The 18,040-nt window shown below is 53.0% G+C and overlaps 1 protein-coding gene and 1 non-coding gene across 6 annotated transcripts in view; both read left to right on the plus strand.

Moving 5' to 3' along the window:
* MEF2D (myocyte enhancer factor 2D) overlaps positions 1 to 17,202 on the plus strand; it is a 35,689-nt gene extending 18,487 nt beyond the window's left edge. For 2 of the 5 annotated variants that reach the window (XM_010356418.2, XM_010356420.2), the window contains exons 3-12: positions 149 to 352; positions 1,810 to 1,947; positions 2,981 to 3,191; positions 3,431 to 3,487; positions 5,572 to 5,762; positions 6,262 to 6,282; positions 7,519 to 7,648; positions 14,393 to 14,633; positions 15,116 to 15,422; positions 15,759 to 17,200. In XM_010356418.2, coding sequence (XP_010354720.1) covers positions 149 to 352; positions 1,810 to 1,947; positions 2,981 to 3,191; positions 3,431 to 3,487; positions 5,572 to 5,762; positions 6,262 to 6,282; positions 7,519 to 7,648; positions 14,393 to 14,633; positions 15,116 to 15,422; positions 15,759 to 15,770 — 1,512 coding nt within the window. In that variant the 3' untranslated portion in view covers positions 15,771 to 17,200. Of the gene's footprint in view, positions 1 to 148; positions 353 to 1,809; positions 1,948 to 2,003; positions 2,139 to 2,980; positions 3,192 to 3,430; positions 3,488 to 5,571; positions 5,763 to 6,261; positions 6,283 to 7,518; positions 7,649 to 14,392; positions 14,634 to 15,115; positions 15,423 to 15,758 lie in introns of all 5 variants that reach the window. The other 3 variants (XM_010356421.2, XM_010356422.2, XM_010356423.2) reach the window with 3 other exon arrangements.
* LOC115899325 lies at positions 12,921 to 13,058 on the plus strand. The gene has a single exon (XR_004059064.1). It is a non-coding gene; the product is annotated as a U4 spliceosomal RNA (small nuclear RNA).
* Positions 17,203 to 18,040: the final 838 nt, after the last annotated feature.

An 18,040-nucleotide genomic window follows, 5' to 3' on the forward strand; every position in this document is an offset into this window, starting at 1 on the left:
AACCAGGGACTCCTGAGACCAGGGGCTGTGTCACACTGAGAATGGGGGCTCCTGAGGGCAGGGGCAATGTCCAGCCATCTGTAGGCTGGGACTCCCAGTCAGGCCTTAACTGAGCCAGATCTGGCCACCCACCCATCCTTCTCTGCAGGTGACTTTCACCAAGCGGAAGTTTGGCCTGATGAAGAAGGCGTATGAACTGAGCGTGCTATGTGACTGCGAGATCGCACTCATCATCTTCAACCACTCCAACAAGCTGTTCCAGTACGCTAGCACCGACATGGACAAGGTGCTGCTCAAGTACACGGAGTACAATGAGCCACACGAGAGCCGCACCAATGCCGACATCATCGAGGTGGGCCCACACACACAGGCACCAGGACACACCCCCTGCCTGCATCCACATGGACACGTGCCCGCGTTGCATGTACACGCAGACCTGCCTATGCACACACCGTGGTATACATGCCCCTTGTAGCCCCTCACCTGTGTGCACACACATACAAACCCTCCTCCCATCACACAAACCCAGGGCCTGAGGAGGAAGCAAGGGCAGTTCAGGTGAACAGGCCAGTGCCAGGCTGCCGGCCCACACCCACCCTGACCTCTCCAAAAGTCTGTCTTCTGTCGTCCAGCGTGATGTAACATCTCTCTTACCTTCTTGCATCCTGTCTTTCTCTTTGTCTCTCTTTCCCCACTTCTCCATCTTTTGGTGTGCTTCTGCACCTGCCTCTTCCTTTTTTAAATCTCCCTCTTTGTTTCCATCTCTCCTGCTGTCTCTGTCTGTTTGTGGGCCTGGTGGTTCTATTTTCTGTTTCAAAGAGAGCCAACATTGTGAACTGTTGAAGGACATAGGCTTTGGAATTCAGCTCTGACCTTTATTGGCCACATGGCCTTGGGCAGGTGCTTAGGCTTTCCTGAGCCTTGGTGCCCACCTCCACAAAATGGGGCCAGTACCTGCTTTGAAGGGTGCTGTGTGAATTGAATGTCCCTGCTTCTCACACTGAGGTGCGTGCACCTTGGGGGTACAGAACTTGTGCTGACGAAGAGGGTGCCCGGGAAGCCACAGGCCTACTCAGAGATTTGGAGGAAAGTCCCTTATTTTTATGTTAGAGAAGACAGATTTACTCTAGACTGGAAGGTAAAATTTGCATTCATTTTAAAGACAAAGCAAGTATCTGTAAAGCTATTTTGAGCATGAAGAGGGCAGCTTTGGAGTCTACTGCAGATCCCCCAGCTGTGCCTCCACTAGAGTGTGGGGTGGTCACAGTAGGGACTCAGTGTTCATCCCCTTTCCTTTTCCACATCCCATTCCCCGCTCTCTCTTTCTCCATCTCTATTTCTCCCTTCCTCCTCTTCTCCTAAGCAGAGCCCAGGGGCTGGGATGAGCAGACCCCTGCCTACCTCTCCCTGGAGAACTCAGTACCTTCTGGTCAGGGCTTACCACAGAGTGGTCAGGCAGGGACTGGCCCAGGGCACCAGCCCCTTAGCCCATCCCCTGGAAGCCCCCTCCCTGCCTGTCACTTTGGAAGTACGTGTCTCCCTGCCAAGGGCACCCCCAGGTTAGGCTCACCTTCCAGCCTTGTTCTCTGTGTTCCGATGGCTCCTACCAAGCCGATCTTCACACGGTGCCCCAGGAGGCACTGTCAGTGGGGAGGGGCAGGTTACATTGAGTCGGCGGGGGAGATTCTGGGAACCCTGAGGAAGGAGGTCCGGGAAGAGGAGGGGGCCCTTAGGGAGGGGCTGGAAGGAACTCAGGTGAGGCGGGTGGGAAGGACTCTCACCCAGCTGATGGCAGTGGTGCGGTTACAGACCCTGAGGAAGAAGGGCTTCAACGGCTGCGACAGCCCGGAGCCCGACGGGGAGGACTCGCTGGAACAGAGCCCCCTGCTGGAGGACAAGTACCGGCGCGCCAGCGAGGAGCTCGACGGGCTCTTCCGGCGCTATGGGGTGAGCCCCACTCACTCTGTCTCTGTTGGCCCCCCCTTCCGGCCCCTTCCCCCCAGGCGCTGCACAAGAAGCACAGGGAATGTGAGAGCCCTGAGGTGGACGAGGTGTTTGCCCTGACCCCCCAGACGGAAGAGAAATATAAAAAGATAGACGAGGAGTTTGATAAAATGATGCAGAGTTATAGACTGGCCGTGAGTAGTCGCATGGAGCAGAGCCTCCCTGTGGTGCATGGTGTGGCTTCGCGCCCTGGCTCTCGGCTGCCCTGATGGGTGCTCCGCTCTGAGCCATGCTCGGGTTCTTAGTGACCTCTGAGGAACCTCTGACCTTGGTCATGATAAACCTGCATCCCTTGCTGAGACTCTACTGGGATGGAGCACAAGTTGTAAGTTGGAGAGGCCTGAAGTGTCCCCCTCGCCAGCAAGAAGTGTGTAGATGACATGAGATCCTTAGAGGACAGCAAAGTGGAGTGTGCTCTTTGTCCAGATGTTATTTTGGGGGAGAGGCCTGCTTGGGCTTTCTTTGATAGCCCAACCAGAGACACTCAGCCTTGTGTAGGGAAAGCAGAACTGCTGAAAGGGAAGGCAGCGAGGTGGGGGTGAGCTCTCTCTGCAGCAGGCCACATGGGTGGAGACTGCAAGAGAAATGATGTCCCGACTTGTGGCACAAGCCTTTAACAGCCGTGTGTGTGAATCTGGGTCTGTTCTCAGGGCCTCTAACCTACTCCCCGTGTGTCCTGCCTGGCTGAGGACTAACCCACCTCCACTAGGGGGTGTCCCTGGTCCTGTCTGCAGTGAGCAGAGCCCTGTTCTCATTCTCTGGGCCAGAAATGGACCCAGAGCTTCTCCCCAAAGTTCTTCCTTGTTGGGAGTGGCAGGCAGGACTCCACAAGGGCACAGGGCAGGGAGCTTGAACTGCTGGCCCTAGGATGTGTAGCCCAGAAATGAGAAGAACCCTTGCCTGCCCTCCCAGGAAAAGTAGGATCCATGGAAGGGGTTGACCTGGCCTGATCCTGCCCATCCATCTTTCTGTCTAGTCAGCTGTCCCGGCCCCCAACTTTGCCATGCCTGTCACGGTGCCCGTGTCCAATCAGAGCTCACTGCAGTTCAGCAATCCCAGCGGCTCCCTGGTCACCCCTTCCCTGGTGACGTCATCCCTCACGGACCCGCGGCTCCTGTCCCCCCAGCAGCCAGCACTACAGAGGAACAGTGTGTCTCCTGGCCTGCCCCAGCGGCCAGCTAGTGCAGGTGAGTGGGCTGGCAGGTGGGTAGGTGAGGTGGAAATTAGATGTGACGGGGACTTTGGGATTCCATTTTCAACGGCGAGTATTTCTTTTCACCTACCACAGCATTCTCCCATTTATGTGACTCCTGAGGGAAGGGAGTATGACTCTTCCTCCTGGGGTCATCTCTTCATGTTCAGTCCCGAAGACTCACTCTTGAAGGGGGAGTGCTGTCAGCTCATGCTGGTTCTGTTTTTCCTCCAGGGGCCATGCTAGGGGGTGACCTGAATAGTGCTAATGGAGCCTGCCCCAGCCCTGTCGGTGAGTGCAGCTATCCTTCTACCTGGAGGTGGGGAGGGTTGCCCACTCAGTGGCCTCAGCAGGTCCAAGGACCAGGAAGGACCTAGATGAGAGGAGGGGAGGATCCCAGAGCCAGAACTGGATGAAGAGTCAGTTAGAGATTTTAAGCCCCTGGATTTTGTTTTCTGTAGCAATGATTGGTGTGGGTGATCAGCAGAGATGGAGGCTCAGGGAATTCTGGGCAAACTGTGAGAATGGGCCAGCATTTCTAGTTGGAGGGGAAGACCCAAGTTTTTGCAGTTGAGTGTGGTTGGGATCTGGAAGATGAGAATGCCGGGCGTTGCCCAGACAAACAATAGGGACAGACTCACGTAAACACTCACACAGTCTCTCACACACATACGTGCATTCTCCCTCTTACAGAAGTATCCAGATGTTAGATGTGCACTTGTGAGCACACATACATAAGCCACAGAAGAGGCCGGGCGCAGTGGCTCACGCCTGTAATCCTAGCACTTTGGGAGGCCGAGGTGGATGGATCACCTGAGGTCGGGAGTTTGAGACCAGCCTGACCAACATGGAGAAACCCCATCTCTACCAAAAATACAAAATTAGCTGGATGTGGTGGCTCATGCCTGTAGTCCCAGCTACTCAGGAGGCTGAGGCAGGAGAATCGCTTAAACTCAGGAGGTGGAGATTGTGGTGAACTGAGATCATGCCATTGAACTCCAGCCTGGGCAACAAGAGCGAAACTCCGTCTCAAAAAAATAAAAAAATAAGCCACAGAAGAAAGGCTGTCCCCTACCCGTGGCAGCCGACAGCCCCTCCTACCCTGTGCCGTTGTCCGGCTGGGTGACTGTGACTTCGAATGTCATGATTGACGTCACCCTGACATTCCTGCCATTCCCAGAGTGATCCGGGAATTGGGATGGAGGCAGGCACACACTTCCAGAGCAGCAGTGTGCTCTTAGGGGACAGAGCAAGGAGGCATTTCTGACTGTGGTCACCCTCACATCCTTGGACCTCAGCATCCCCCTGCTCAGTTTTGGAGCACTATGTAATACCTCCCTGGTGATAATTGTGTCACAGGGTCAGAGGAAATTAAAGGAGTGTGTGAGTGTCACCCTCTTCAAGGAGAAGGTCAAAGAAATGCTTGTAGAACTCAAGGGAGCAGTGATACGTAGAGACCCTTGAGTCTAGCGTGTGGAAAGTGGGAGAGAGCACTCACTTGGCCTCCAGCCAGCTTTGTGGCCCTGGGCAAGTCGTTATACTTCTCCCAAGCATGCTCTAGTTTCCTCTTCTGTGAACAGGGCTAATGTCCTGTCTGTCTTGCAGAGTTAATGTGAGGATTAAATAAGATAATACATGTGTGAAAGGCCTGTGTGGATTGTAGAATAGGGAGCAGATATAAAAGATTGTTATTACATTTATTATTACCAGGCTAATTATGGTGGTGGCTGTGTTATCTGTCTACCAGTGCCAATAACACCATCACCAACAGTGAATGGCTTGTTTCTCCCAAGCTGTTGGCAACTTGTCACGTGTTGATCCAAATCACATCATCCACCCCCAGCTCACGGCAAATGGAGCAGTCCGAGTGGTTGTTGGTTTGTCACGGTGACCAGGCTTCTCAGTGAGGCCCAGATTCCAGGCTGCCGCCCCTTCCACATCCTGGTCATGGTGGGTCCTGTCTGGGGGAGACTGTAGGATCTCAAAATGCTGGACTTCCTGCCTGTGGAGACTAAAGAAGAGAGAAAACAGGGAGAGGCTTGGGTACAGAAGAACCTCTTGGCCGTCGCAGAGCCTAGAGGCAATGGTTGCTTTCCAGTTCTTCCCACGGACCTCAGAGTCCCATCACTGAGTCCCATCACATGCAGCTTGGAGTTAGGGAAACGAACCTAAAGATTCAGGAGTAAGGGGTACTTGCCTCCCATTATTCCCAAGACATGAAGTGTTTAGGGAATATCAGATAGCTCAGCCCCCACTCAAAGCCTGAGTGTGGCTTTGACAGGTTCCAGGTGACAGGAGTATTGTGTGGGGAAGTTAACAGGGCTGAAGGGTAGGCCTATGTTTTTCCTTTCACCCTCATGTTGTCACTTCTCCAGGGAATGGCTACGTCAGTGCTCGGGCTTCCCCTGGCCTCCTCCCTGTGGCCAATGGCAACAGCTTAAACAAGGTCATCCCTGCCAAGTCTCCACCCCCACCCACCCACAGCACCCAGCTTGGAGCCCCCAGCCGCAAGCCCGACCTGCGAGTCATCACTTCCCAGGCAGGAAAGGGGTTAATGCATCACTTGGTAAGTGGGTGTCTGGGCCAAGGGTGGGGGCTGGGGAATGGAAGAGTAGGGACAGGGAAAAGAGCAGACCTCTAGCAGGAGAGATGAAGGCTAGCCAGCAGTTAGGACTTCCCGGGAGAGATCATGGAAGCATGACTTTTTATGAGCTTTTTCTTCCCAGAGGGCCTTTTAAGAGGTTGCAACACAAGAAGTTCCAGCCTAAGGCACTAAAAAGGGACAGGAGGTGAGAGAGAAGGTTCTGTGATGGGGAGGATCATAGAAGGATTTGCCACTACAGCAGAAGGGATGGGGGATTAGATTGTGAGCATTTCCTAACTGGTGGAGATTGGGATGGAGCATCTCTGGAAATCAGTCAGGACAGTGACTCTGCCTTTGTAGGCTGGGTAGAGCCATCCGACTCTCATGCAGAGAAGTGACTCTAACGGCTGTGGGGACAGAGGTGTGGGGGAGGGCAGTGGCCAGAGACTGAACATGCCCTTGGTTTTATTTCTGCTCTCAGACTGAGGACCATTTAGATCTGGTAAGTGAGGCTGTGAGCTTTTTGCTGTGGCTTTGAATTCTGGGTGTTGCTCTGTGGTCCCTCAGCATGAAGTACGTGTGCGTCCTTGGCCTCTCGCCTGTGCGCAGACTGTTGCTGCTTCTTCGCTTAGTTGCCAGGAGCTGCGCTTAGGTGCCAAGTGGGATTCAGAGGTGAATGGGGCGGGGGTGAGAGGTCAGGCGTGTGTGTGTGTGTGTGCCTGTGTGTACATGAATGTCTGCATGTGGTGTTACATTCATTCAGGCATGCCTTTCTCTGTATGTACGTGTGCGAGGGAGTGGGCCAGCCCAGGACTCAGAGGCCCCACCCTGATCCCTGTACTAGGCCCACTAGTCCTCTGACTCCACTCAGGCCCACACTGCATTCTTGGGATCCAGGACAGGATCCTTCTCAGGAGGGAAGTCAGCTGGAAGGAGAAGTCAGTGTTTCAGAGGAAGCCAAGGCCCAGGACCAGGCTGGACTTGACCTTCTTGGTGGGGGCTTCCCACCTCCCCTGTCTCCCTGTGCTTCCTCCTGCCCTTAGCCCATGGCATGGGCACTCAGAGGCATGCACAGCTGCTCATTTTCCTCCTCTCTCTCACACACTTACATACACACCCCCAGCCAGGAGTGGGGCAGGGGCTCCTCCCTCCCCATCTCCCTGACGGGAGGCCAGAGAGGCTGGAAAAGGCAGGCAGGCTTTGGCGGCCAACACGGCGGCAGTTTCGGCCCCAGCGTGGAGTTGGAATAAACAAGTGACTCAGCGGCAGATGGAGCTGACAGCCCCACACACGTGTGTGCATACGCGCAGGCACACGCCACACCAGGCCCCACATTCCCCTCGCAGATGCCAGCACGGCTCTGCTGGGGCGTGTACTGCGGTGTGATGGATGGAGAGTGGGCTCCAGAGGGACAGGGCATGGACGATGTCTCCCTTCCCTCACTCTGCACTGGGAGGCTGGGCGAGTGTCAGTGCTGGGGCCACAGGGCCAGCACACGTGCCTTTATCTTTGCATGTGTGTTGGTGTCAGTGAATCTGTGTGTGCGTGTTTCCCTCCGTGGATCTGAGTGTCTCTGTGAATGCACCAACGTGTCTTTGTGTATCTGTGGGGGCCTCTGTGCTAAGACACCCCACCTTGGCTTTGGGATTCAGGGAACCCACCTTGGCCTCGGGATGGAGGGCCAGCATGAAGCTGCCCACCTATCAGCCACCTCCTGACAGACAGTTTTCTCCTACAGAACAATGCCCAGCGCCTTGGGGTCTCCCAGTCTACCCATTCGCTCACCACCCCAGTGGTTTCTGTGGCAACGCCGAGTTTACTCAGCCAGGGCCTCCCCTTCTCTTCCATGCCCACTGCCTACAACACAGGTGAGTGTTCATGTGACATGTGCATGTGTGCACCTGGGCTTGGGGCAGGCAGTGGCCAGACAGAAATGCTAGATATCCCCTGGACAGGCCCCATCTGAGGAGGGCCATTGATTTGGGGGAGTCCGCACCTAATTATGGTTAACAGATTTAGCAAATAAAAGCAAAGAATGCTTTTAAATTTGAATTTCAGACAAAATAAGTAGTTTTTTAGTACAAGTATGTCCCAAAAACATTCTTCTGCTAATGTATGTCCCAAAGACATATTTTATTTTTGGGTTTTTGTTGTTGTTTTTTTTTCTTTTTTGGAACAGGGTTTCACTCTGTCACCCAGACTGGAGTGCAGTGGTGCCATCTTAGCTCACTACAGCCTTGAACTCCTGGGCTCAAGTGATCCTCCTGCCTCAGTCTCCTGAGTACCTGGGACTACAGGCACATTCCCCCATGCCTGGCTCTTTTTAAATTTTTTTTTGTACAAACAGGGTCTCTCTGTTGCCCAGGCTAGTCTCAAATTCCTGGTCTCAAGCAGTCCTTCTGCCTCAGTCTCCCAAAGTGCTGTGTTACCGACTGTGCCCAGCACCAAAGACATACTTATGCTAACAAATTACGCATTGTTTCATCTGAAATTCAAATTTAGGCTTTTTTTTTTTTTTTTTTTTTAAGGCAGTCTCTGTCACCCAGGTTGGAGTGCAGTATTGTGACCTTGGCTCACTGCAACCTCTACCTCCTGGGTTGAAGTGATTCTCATGCCTCAGCCTCCTGAGTAGCTGGGATTACAGGAACGCGCCACCATGCCCAGCTAATTTTTATATTTTTAGTAGAGACAGGGTTTTGCCATGTTGCCTGGGCTGGGCTCAAACTCCTGAGTTCAAGTGATCCACCAAAGTGCTGGGATTACAGGCATGAGCCACCGTGCCTGGCTGGCGTTGTTTATTTTTTAAATAGTACTTAATGGAAGAGGGAGCCCCTGTCCTCAGGAAGCCTGGAGCCTGAGGAGGAGACAGGACAGAGGCAGGTCTGCAGATGGTTCAGGCTGACCAATCTCTAGGCTCCAGGTATGGGGAGTGGTGAGGGGGACATGGTCAGTTCAGAAAAGCTTCCTGGAAGAGAATGAAGGAATGAGGGAGAAAAGATCAAGGAGGCTGAGGAGGCCAGAGAGAAAACACAGTCAGGGTCAGTTTGCCAGCTTCCTGGGAAAGCCAAATGGGGGCTCCAGGGCAAGGCGGAGGGGGAAGAAGAGCGTCTCTCCTCTAGTTTTGGCATGGTGGTGGAATGATGATGGGGGAGGGAAGGAGGAAGAGGGAGGAAGGTTGGAGAAGGGGATCTGAAGGTAAAGAGTCACTTAAGGACATGAGAAAGGTCTCTGGATAGAAGAATTCAGGTAGGACGCCCAGTGCCCAGGCTGTCCTGGGTCCCTAGGGCCATCCTGGACTGTGTCACCCACTCACACCTGCACAGGAACAGTCTGTGATACTCTCAGCCATCCTTGCCTGTACTCTTAAGTCGCTGTGTCAGGAAGGACTTGCCATAAGGAAACACCTTGTCCCCTGGTTTCAGAGCATTCATGTGGCTGGGGAACCTGGGCTCTTTCCGGCTAGAGACCTCTGCCTTCCTCAGGTTCTCTCACATGTGAATGGTTATGTCAGGCCAGTTCCTATGGTGAGTTTAGTCTGGACCAAAAGACCCATAAACCTCTCCCCCTTCCCCAAGCCTCCCAGAGTTGCACCATGCTAGGTACCAGACACCAGTGCAAATACCCACAAAATCCCACCTCCTCCCCACGTGTAAAAATCCAGAACCCAGGCCGGGTGTGGTGGCTCACACCTGTAATCCCAGCACTTTGGAAGGCTGAGGCGGGCGGATCATGAAGTCAAGAGATGGAGACCATCCTGGCCACATGGTGAAACCCTGTCTCCACTAAAAATACAAAAATCAGCTGGGTGTAGTGGTGTGTACCTATAGTCCCAGCTACTCTGGTGGCTGAGGCAGGAGAATCACTTGAATCCGGGAGGCAGAGGTTGCCATGAGCCAAGATCGCACCACTGCACTTCAGCCTGGTGACAAAGTGAGACTCCCCCTCCAAAAAAAAAAGGAAAAGTTCAAACATAAAAAGACCGGGCACGGTGGCTCAAGCCTGTAATCTCAGCACTTTGGGAGGCCGAAGTGGGCAGATCACGAGGTCAGGAGATCGAGACCATCCTGGCTAACACAGTGAAACCCTGTCTCTACTAAAAATACAAAAAATTAAGCCAGGTATAGTGGAATGTGCCTGTAATCCCAGCTACTCAGGAGGCTAAGGCAGGAGAATCACTTGAACTTGGGAAGCGGAGGTTGCAGTAAGCCGAGATCACGCCACTGCACTTCAGCCTGGGCAACAGAGTGAGACTCCGTCTCAAAAAAAAAAAAAAAAAAATAGCTGGGTGTAGTGGAATGTGCCTATAGTCCCAGCTACTTGGGAGGCTGAGGCAGGAGAATTGCTTGAACCTGGGAGGCAGAGGTTGCAGTGAGCCGAGGTCACACCACTGCACTCCAGCCTGGGTGAGAGTGAGACTCTTGTCTCAAAAAAAGAAAAAAAAAAGAAAAATCCAGAACCCAGCCCTCTGTATAGGAAAGCCCCTCGTGGCAGGTAAGAGAGCTGGAAGGACTGCCTCATGTTGAGGGACCAGACTCTGGCTTGTGTGTCTGTGTATAGTTACCACCCAGGTGTCTGTGAGCCCCTTCTCCCTTGCATGTGCACCCATGTGTGTGCCCAGCCCCAGGCTACTATGTCCTGGCAACTTCAGAGACAGCTGCTTCAGAAGACACACCCTGTGGGCCCGTCTCCCCATCTGTAAGAGGAGTGGGTAGACAGGAGGTCTATGAGGCTTTTCCAGCCCTGCCACTGGGCCTCTGGGGCCCAACCAAAAAAACCAGCCCTGAAGGCTGGGTGGCCTGGGGACAGTGACAGTTGGCAGAGGGCAACTCAGACCATTTTTTAGACCACTTTTCTGGAGCTGTTTATCAGGGACTCTATGAGGGTGGTTTTCTGTTTTTCTGCCATCTTCTTGGGCCCACAGTCTTTGTGAAGCTGGAGGACAGTTAGTTGGTGTCAGCCAACCTGGGACAGGCACTCAGGAAGGCTAGACTTAAAGATTCTCATCTGTCACTCTGGCATGAAAGCAGTTTCTGCCCCTGGGCCACCCTTGGAGCCCTGCTGGGAAGTGTGTGAGATTTCTCATCTTCTCTCAGAGACCACAGGCTCCCTTTCCTCTTGTTACGGGAGCAGCTAAGCAGATCTCAGTTTAAACAGCAGGTGTTTTCAGGTGACCCTAGGTATATAAACAAAACCCCAGTGAACACATTGCTGTTTAGTTATTCACTGTTTACAGTCCTTGGCTGCAGTTCAAGTTCCGGCTGGGGGTAATCAGGCTATGGTGCCTCATGTGAGGACCTGGCCCCTTGTTGACACTGGCTGCAGAGGCCTGGCTGTGGTGGCTCTGGGAGCAGACCAGTAGGCTGCCAGGTGGCCTTGGGCCATGCTCCTCCTTGGGGAGCCAAGCCTCCCAGTAGATAGGGCTGGAATCTGGTGGGACAGTGCAGGGTTGGGAGCTAGTCTCCACCACTCACTCACTGAGGGACCTTGGGCTACACTGTTCTGGGCTTGGCTTCCTAGTTTGTAAAACAAGTGTTAGAAATAGTTGATTCTGGCTGGGTGCCGTGGCTCACGCCTGTAATCCAAGCACTTTGGGAGGCCAAGGTGGATGGATCACGAGGTCAGGAGTTCAAGACCAGCCTGACCAACATGGTAAAACCCCCGTCTCTACTAAAAATGCAAAAATTAGCCGGGTGTGGCGGTGTGCGCCTGTAGTGCCAGCTATTTGGAAGGCTGAGGTAGGAGAATCACTTGACCCTGGGAGGCAGAGGTTGCAGTGAGCCGAGATCACGCCACTGCACTCCAGCCTGGGTGACAGAGCGAGACTCTGTCTCCAAAAAAAAAAAAAGAAATAGTTGATTCTAGGGCCTGTTTCTGCCCTTGCTCTGCTTTTTAAATAAGCATTTCAAAACTCCTGGCCAACGTTAGGAGAGTAGAGCCAAGCACAGATCCCCCTCTAGAGTAAGATTTAAAGGTAATAGAGTTCTGAAGTACTGTCTTATCTCTGCCACTGGCTTGCTCCATGACCTGGAGCCTGTTCCTCAAACTTGAGGCTGCAGTTGCCTTATTTGTAAAGTAATAATAGGTAAATCTTTTGATTATTTTCTATGAACCAGACACTGTTCTACATGCTTTTTGTGTACTAACTTGCTCAATCCTCACAACAGCTGTGTGATGTAGGTAGGATTATTACCTCCAGTTTATAGTCAGAGTAAGTAACTTACCCAAGGTCACATGGCCTAAGTGGAGGTAGCCTGGAAGTGTGACCTCATAGCTCATGCCTTTAACCTTATTGCTATATTGCAGAGATAATACTATCTTCCCTGCATAAAAACAGACGGCTGGAGCAAATGACTCGCTGAGTAATAGCATAGTGGTGGAGTATTAGGATGATTGAGGGATGCGTTCCCCATCACTGCCCTCCCACTACCACAGTGCAGCCTCAGGGAGGACATTTTCTTTCTTTCAGAAATTCTTTTTTTTTTTTTTTTGAAACAGTCTTACTCTGTTGCCCAGGCTGGAGTGCAGTGGTGGTGCGATCTTCACTCATTGCAGCCTCCACCTCCCAGGTTCAGGCGATTCTCCTGCCTCATCCTCCTGAGTAGCTGGGATTACAGGTGCACGCCACCACCTGGCTAATTTTTGTATTTTAATAGAGATGGGGTTTCACCATGTTGGCCAGGCTGGTCTTGAACTAGGGAGGACATTTTCTAAACTCTCCCAAACAGGATACAGCATGAAACAACAGCGCTGTGTAAATTATGAAACATTCCGTGATTCTATTTATTCTGTGACAGTGCAAACATCAGTTTCTTCTTTAAGGTAGACGTTTTATGACGTAATGAACACCCCCTCATGGGGAAATTTGCTGGAACCTTGACCAGCTGTGCTCCCGGCATGGTGCCCTTGCAGCCCCTCTGCCCCGTGGGCATGAGGCCTCAGGGGCTAACTTGTGTCCTCTGTGTTTACATGTGTGTGTGGGCACAGCAGCTCAAACCCTGCTGCTATAAATTTTAGGTATTGACAGTTGAGGAGGCTTGGGGGCTGTGCTGGAGGTGGAATAGTAGTTGCAGGGATTTGCCTCTGAAGCCCTATTCACCAAGCTTTTACCAGGGCTCCCCACTACCTTAGAAAGGCAATTGGAGCTTTGGGCAGTGGGATATCATAGTCAATGAGGCTTATTCAAGGTGTTATAGTTGCTAATTGAAAACTTTACCAGTACCCACCAAGATGACTTGAAATATAATTGGCATTGGCAGTTTTTGACAGTCTCTACAGAGACTGAACCAAAAAAATAAAAAAAAGGCAGTTGGAGACTTGCCAGGTGAAAAAAGACGAGTTAGACATAGACCTTCTCTACTTATGTTTTTCCATCTTTTTATTTTTTAAATTGTTATCATGAAAGTGATACCTACACATGATTTCTGTTTGTTTGAGACAGGGTCCCACAGGCTAGAGTGCAGTGGCATGATCATAGCTTACTGCAGCCTCAGCCTCCCAGGTTCAAGCAAGTCTCCTGCCTCAGCCCCCTGAATAGCCGGGACTACAGTGCATGCCACCACACCTAGCTAGTTTTTAAGTTATTTGTAGAGATGGAGTCTCTTCATGTTGCCCAGACTGGTCTCAAAGTCTGGGCTCAAGTGATCCTTCTGCCTTGACCGCTCAAAGTGCTGGGATTACAGACATGAGCCACTCGCCCAGCTGACTTTTTTTTTTTTTTTTTTTTTTTAAGTTCAACACTATTTTTTAAAACCACCTTGGTGGGGCACAGTGGCTCACGCCTGTAATCCCAGCACTTTGGGAGGCCACAGCGGGCGGATCACGAGGTCAGGAGATTGAGACCATCCTGGCTAACACGGTGAAATCCCGTCTCTACTAAAAATACAAAAAATTAGCCAGGCGTGGCGGCGGGTATCTGTAGTCCCAGCTACTCGGGAGGCTGAGGCAAGAGAATGGCGTGAACCCAGGAGGCGGAGCTTGCAGTTAGCAGAGATGGTGCCACTGCACTCCAGCCTGGGGGACAGAGCAAGACTCCATCTCAAACAAACAAACAAACAAACAAACAAAAAAACCACCTTGGTCGGACGCGGTGGCTCATGCCTGTAATCCCAGCACTTTGGGAGGCTGAGGTGGGCAGATCACTTGAGGTCAGGAATTTGAGACAAGCCTGGCCAACATAGCGAAACCCCATCTCTACTAAAAATACAAAAATTAGCTGGGTGTGGTGGCATGTGCCTGTAATCCCAGCCATTTAGGAGGCTGAGGCAGGAGATTTGCTTGAACCTGGGAGGCAGAGGTTGTAGTGAGCCAAGATCGCACTGCTGCACTCCAGCCTGGGCAACAGAGTGAGACTCCATCTCAAAAAAACAAAACAAAACAAAAACCACATCTTTTCATTCCGTTAAAACACAGCACCTCATGGTTATTATGACTTAGGTTTCTTTAACTCTGAGTACCATCTTCACTGAATTTTTGTGGTCTTCTTGAATTCTTTACATCTGTCATTACATACTCCCTGTCCCCTTATCCCCACCGTCTTCCTGGAGGCAGCTCCCTCATAGGAGCCTTTGTGCTCTCCCCAACTCCAGGTTCATCCTCACTTTTCCTCCATGCAGATTACCAGTTGACCAGTGCAGAGCTCTCCTCCTTACCAGCCTTCAGTTCGCCTGGGGGGCTGTCACTAGGTAACGTAACCGCCTGGCAACAGCCACAGCAGCCCCAGCAGCCGCAGCAGCCACAGCCTCCACAGCAGCAGCCACCGCAGCCACAGCAGCCACAGCCACAGCAGCCTCAGCAGCCGCAACAGCCACCTCAGCAACAGTCCCACCTGGTCCCTGTATCTCTCAGCAACCTCATGTGAGTCCTAGGGAGACTCCATGTGAGTGTGTGGGAAGGGAGAATTGAGGAGCGGGAAGAGGAGGGGCCTCTTGGGAGCTGGGTTCCCTGCAGGGTTCTAGTGGACATCCTGTGAGGCTGTGCACTGCACAGTCTGTTAGACAACAGTGGCACCCCTGGGGTCTCTTGTATAGACCGAAGAGGCTCACCCTGAACCCCTTCTGAGAGCCAGCCCCAGGATAGGGGGTGGGAGGTGGGGGCCCCTGGGTTGCAGAAGATGACATGGGATGGAAAGAGAACTAATATTTCTTATTTCCCTTCTCTTCCCTTCATTCGACCCTATTCTGATCACTCTCCATCCAATTGCCTCTCCCCAATACCCCATCCCCCATATTCTCATCCTCTGTTCTCTCCCACTTTCTGTCTGGTGTCCTATCCCTTGTTCTGTCACTCACCCCCTCTGTCTTTACCCCTTGTACCCCATTTCCACTGCCTGCCTCCAGCCCGGGCAGCCCCCTGCCCCACGTGGGTGCTGCCCTCACAGTCACCACCCACCCCCACATCAGCATCAAGTCAGAACCAGTGTCCCCAAGCCGTGAGCGCAGCCCTGCGCCTCCCCCTCCAGCTGTGTTCCCAGCTGCCCGCCCTGAGCCTGGTGATGGTCTCAGCAGCCCAGCCGGGGGATCCTATGAGACGGGGGACCGGGATGACGGACGGGGGGACTTCGGGCCCACACTGGGCCTGCTGCGCCCAGCCCCAGAGCCTGAGGCTGAGGGCTCAGCTGTGAAGAGGATGCGGCTCGATACCTGGGTACTGTAGCATCACCTCTCCTGTCTGCCAGTGTCTGCTACACCCAGGGACTGCCCCGCGTGCCCCCTAACCTGTTTTATTTCCCACCCAAGAGGCCTTGTGGCCGGCTAGCCCTTCCGCCAGCCCTTCTAGGGCAGCACCAACACCCCTTCACCCCTACCAAAGGCCCATCTTCTCCCTCCCTCCAGCATTAGTCCTTCTGCTCGATGACTTCCTCCCCTCACAGCTGGCCCTGCCACTAGAATGCTGGCCCTATGGGGAGAGGGGAGTGGGGGGTGCATACCTGTAGCCTGGGCCACCCCCTCACACCCCCTTCTCCATCTCCTCTCTTCACAGACATTAAAGTGACGATTCCCACTCCCCTCCTCTCAGCCTCCCTGATGAAGAGTTGACAATCTCACCGCCCGCCCTTCCCTGCCCCGAGCTCCTCCCGCTCGACCCCCACTTCCTTTCTTGTGCTCCGTGTCCTGTTGACGGTTACATTTGTGTATAATTATTATATTATTATTATTATTATTATATTTTTTTTAATTTGGATTCTCGCTTTGGAGAGGGGGATGCTCTCATCCCCTCTTTCTGTACCCCCCACCATTTTCACTGGCTGGGGGGGCTCTCTTTTTCGCGGGAAGGGGGGACACTTTGCACGTTGTACACATATGCTGCAGGAAGGGGGTGGGGGGCCCAACAGGCCTTTGGGAAAGGACAGGTGTCGAGCCCTGCATGTGAAGCCCTCCCACCCCACCCCCAGATAGAGGGAAATAACCAAAAAACTATCAAACAACAGAAACCCACACTCTAGACTGAAACCCCAAAGTGGGCTTGATGGGTGGGTTTGTGTTTCAAGGGGAAAGTGAGGCAGAGGTTCTGAAAAGGGTCTCTGTTTTTGGGTTCATGTAGCCATAGGCACATGGAACAGAATACCTAAGCCTGGCCCCCAAATGCCCCTGCACACACACGTGCCACACCTGTGCTGATTCTTGTGTGTGCTGCACCCCCAAGGTGTGTGGGTGCTGGCTGAGCTTTGGGCTGGGACGGCAGCCTGGGAATCTGAGGCTGGGGACAGGGGTTTGAGGTGGGGGCCTCTCTGGAAGCACATTTGGAGAGAAAGACAGAGAGCCATGAGGAGAGGGCTGAGGAGGGCAGAAGGGCTAGGCAGGGGGCAAATTGGGCCCCTCCCTTCCCCAGCTTTTCTCTAAGATATACAGTGCAATAGCTCCCCACCCCTCAGTTGACACCAGCCCTGTAAAGCTGGCCACAATGTGCAGGGAGAATGGGGAGAGGGTCTTCAGTGAGGTGGCTGGGGTGAGAGTCAGCCTGGACTTCCCTGGGGTGCTCCAGGCCAGAGCTCTTTTCATCGGGGCGAGTGTGGTGAGGGATGTCCTTGGCCTTGCACACACACTACCTGGGGGAGTGGGCACTGGGGTAGTCTGTGGGGTGGGAGGTCCTACGGATGGGTCCGTAGAGGTCCCACCTCCCTCATTCCTCCTTGGCCCCTCTCCCTAGCTTCTCCTGTTAGCTCCTTCTGCTCCTGACCCTGCCTTCTTGCTCTTGGCGCCCCCATTGTCTCTGGCTACCTCCTTGTCCCACCACCTCCAGGCCGCATCCCACCTTCCCTCTTGGCTACTGTAATTGTAAATAGCGACCTTTGGAAAACGTTAGCGGTGTAACAGTCCAGGAAACTGTTTTTTTGTTGTTGTTGTTGTATTGATATGAAATGAGATTCTATTTTTGTCAAAGTATATTGTAATAATAATGACTCAAACGGCCCGTACTGTACAGATGAGATTCTTCTGCTGTTGTTCTTGCTCCCCTCCCCTCCTCTGAGTCCGCCCCTCTCTGCTGCCTCCTCAGCGGGGCAGTGGGCAAGGGGCCCAGGGGCAGCCGAAGTACGGGGTCCTGAGACCTCAGGCAGGATCGGAGATCAAACCAGAGGGGGCAGGCTCCCAGCCTGCTCTCTAGGATCACCCCCCGCCCTAAGGGGCCTGGCCTGGAGTGACGTAGGCAAGCAGACTGTCTACCCCACTCCTTCACACAAGCCCAGCTCCTCTTCCCAAGGGGTGCGGTGCTCCCTTGGGGTTTCCTCCCAGTTGGAGAGTAGAGTTAGACAAGGCCCAGTTTTGTGTTAGCTGACCGTCTTTGCCCGCCTCTGTGACCCAGCCTCTTGCAGTATTCCCATACTTGATGCAGGGAAGGAACCAGAAGCAGAGGAGCCTCTATGCAGGTACACACGTGTACCTGAGTGTGTTCATGAGGGCATCTGGTGTTTATGTGTCTGAGTGTAACTTTGTATTTATGTGTGTGTGTGTGTCTGGTTGCACGGGTGTACCTTTGTATTTATGTGTGTATGTGGTTGCATGGGTGTGCCTCTGTGTGTCTCTGAGCCTGGCCGAGTGTGTATGCAAATCTGTGACTGGAGCTCTAGGAGCATCTCTGTGTCTGAGTGTGCCTGGTGTGTGTTTACAAAGGGACAGTTGGCTGCTCCAGGTCCACAGCCCTGAGACCTTAACTCCCATCTTCCCTACTCCTTTCCCTGTGTTCACTCTCAGCTCTGACGCATTGAACTGCAGTTGGGGGGATTGACAGGTAGCCCTCTGTGCTTCTCCCTGCAGCCCTACCTC

Source organism: Rhinopithecus roxellana, chromosome 8 (genome assembly GCF_007565055.1).
Source record: "Rhinopithecus roxellana isolate Shanxi Qingling chromosome 8, ASM756505v1, whole genome shotgun sequence".
Classification (NCBI taxonomy): Eukaryota; Metazoa; Chordata; class Mammalia; order Primates; family Cercopithecidae; genus Rhinopithecus; species Rhinopithecus roxellana.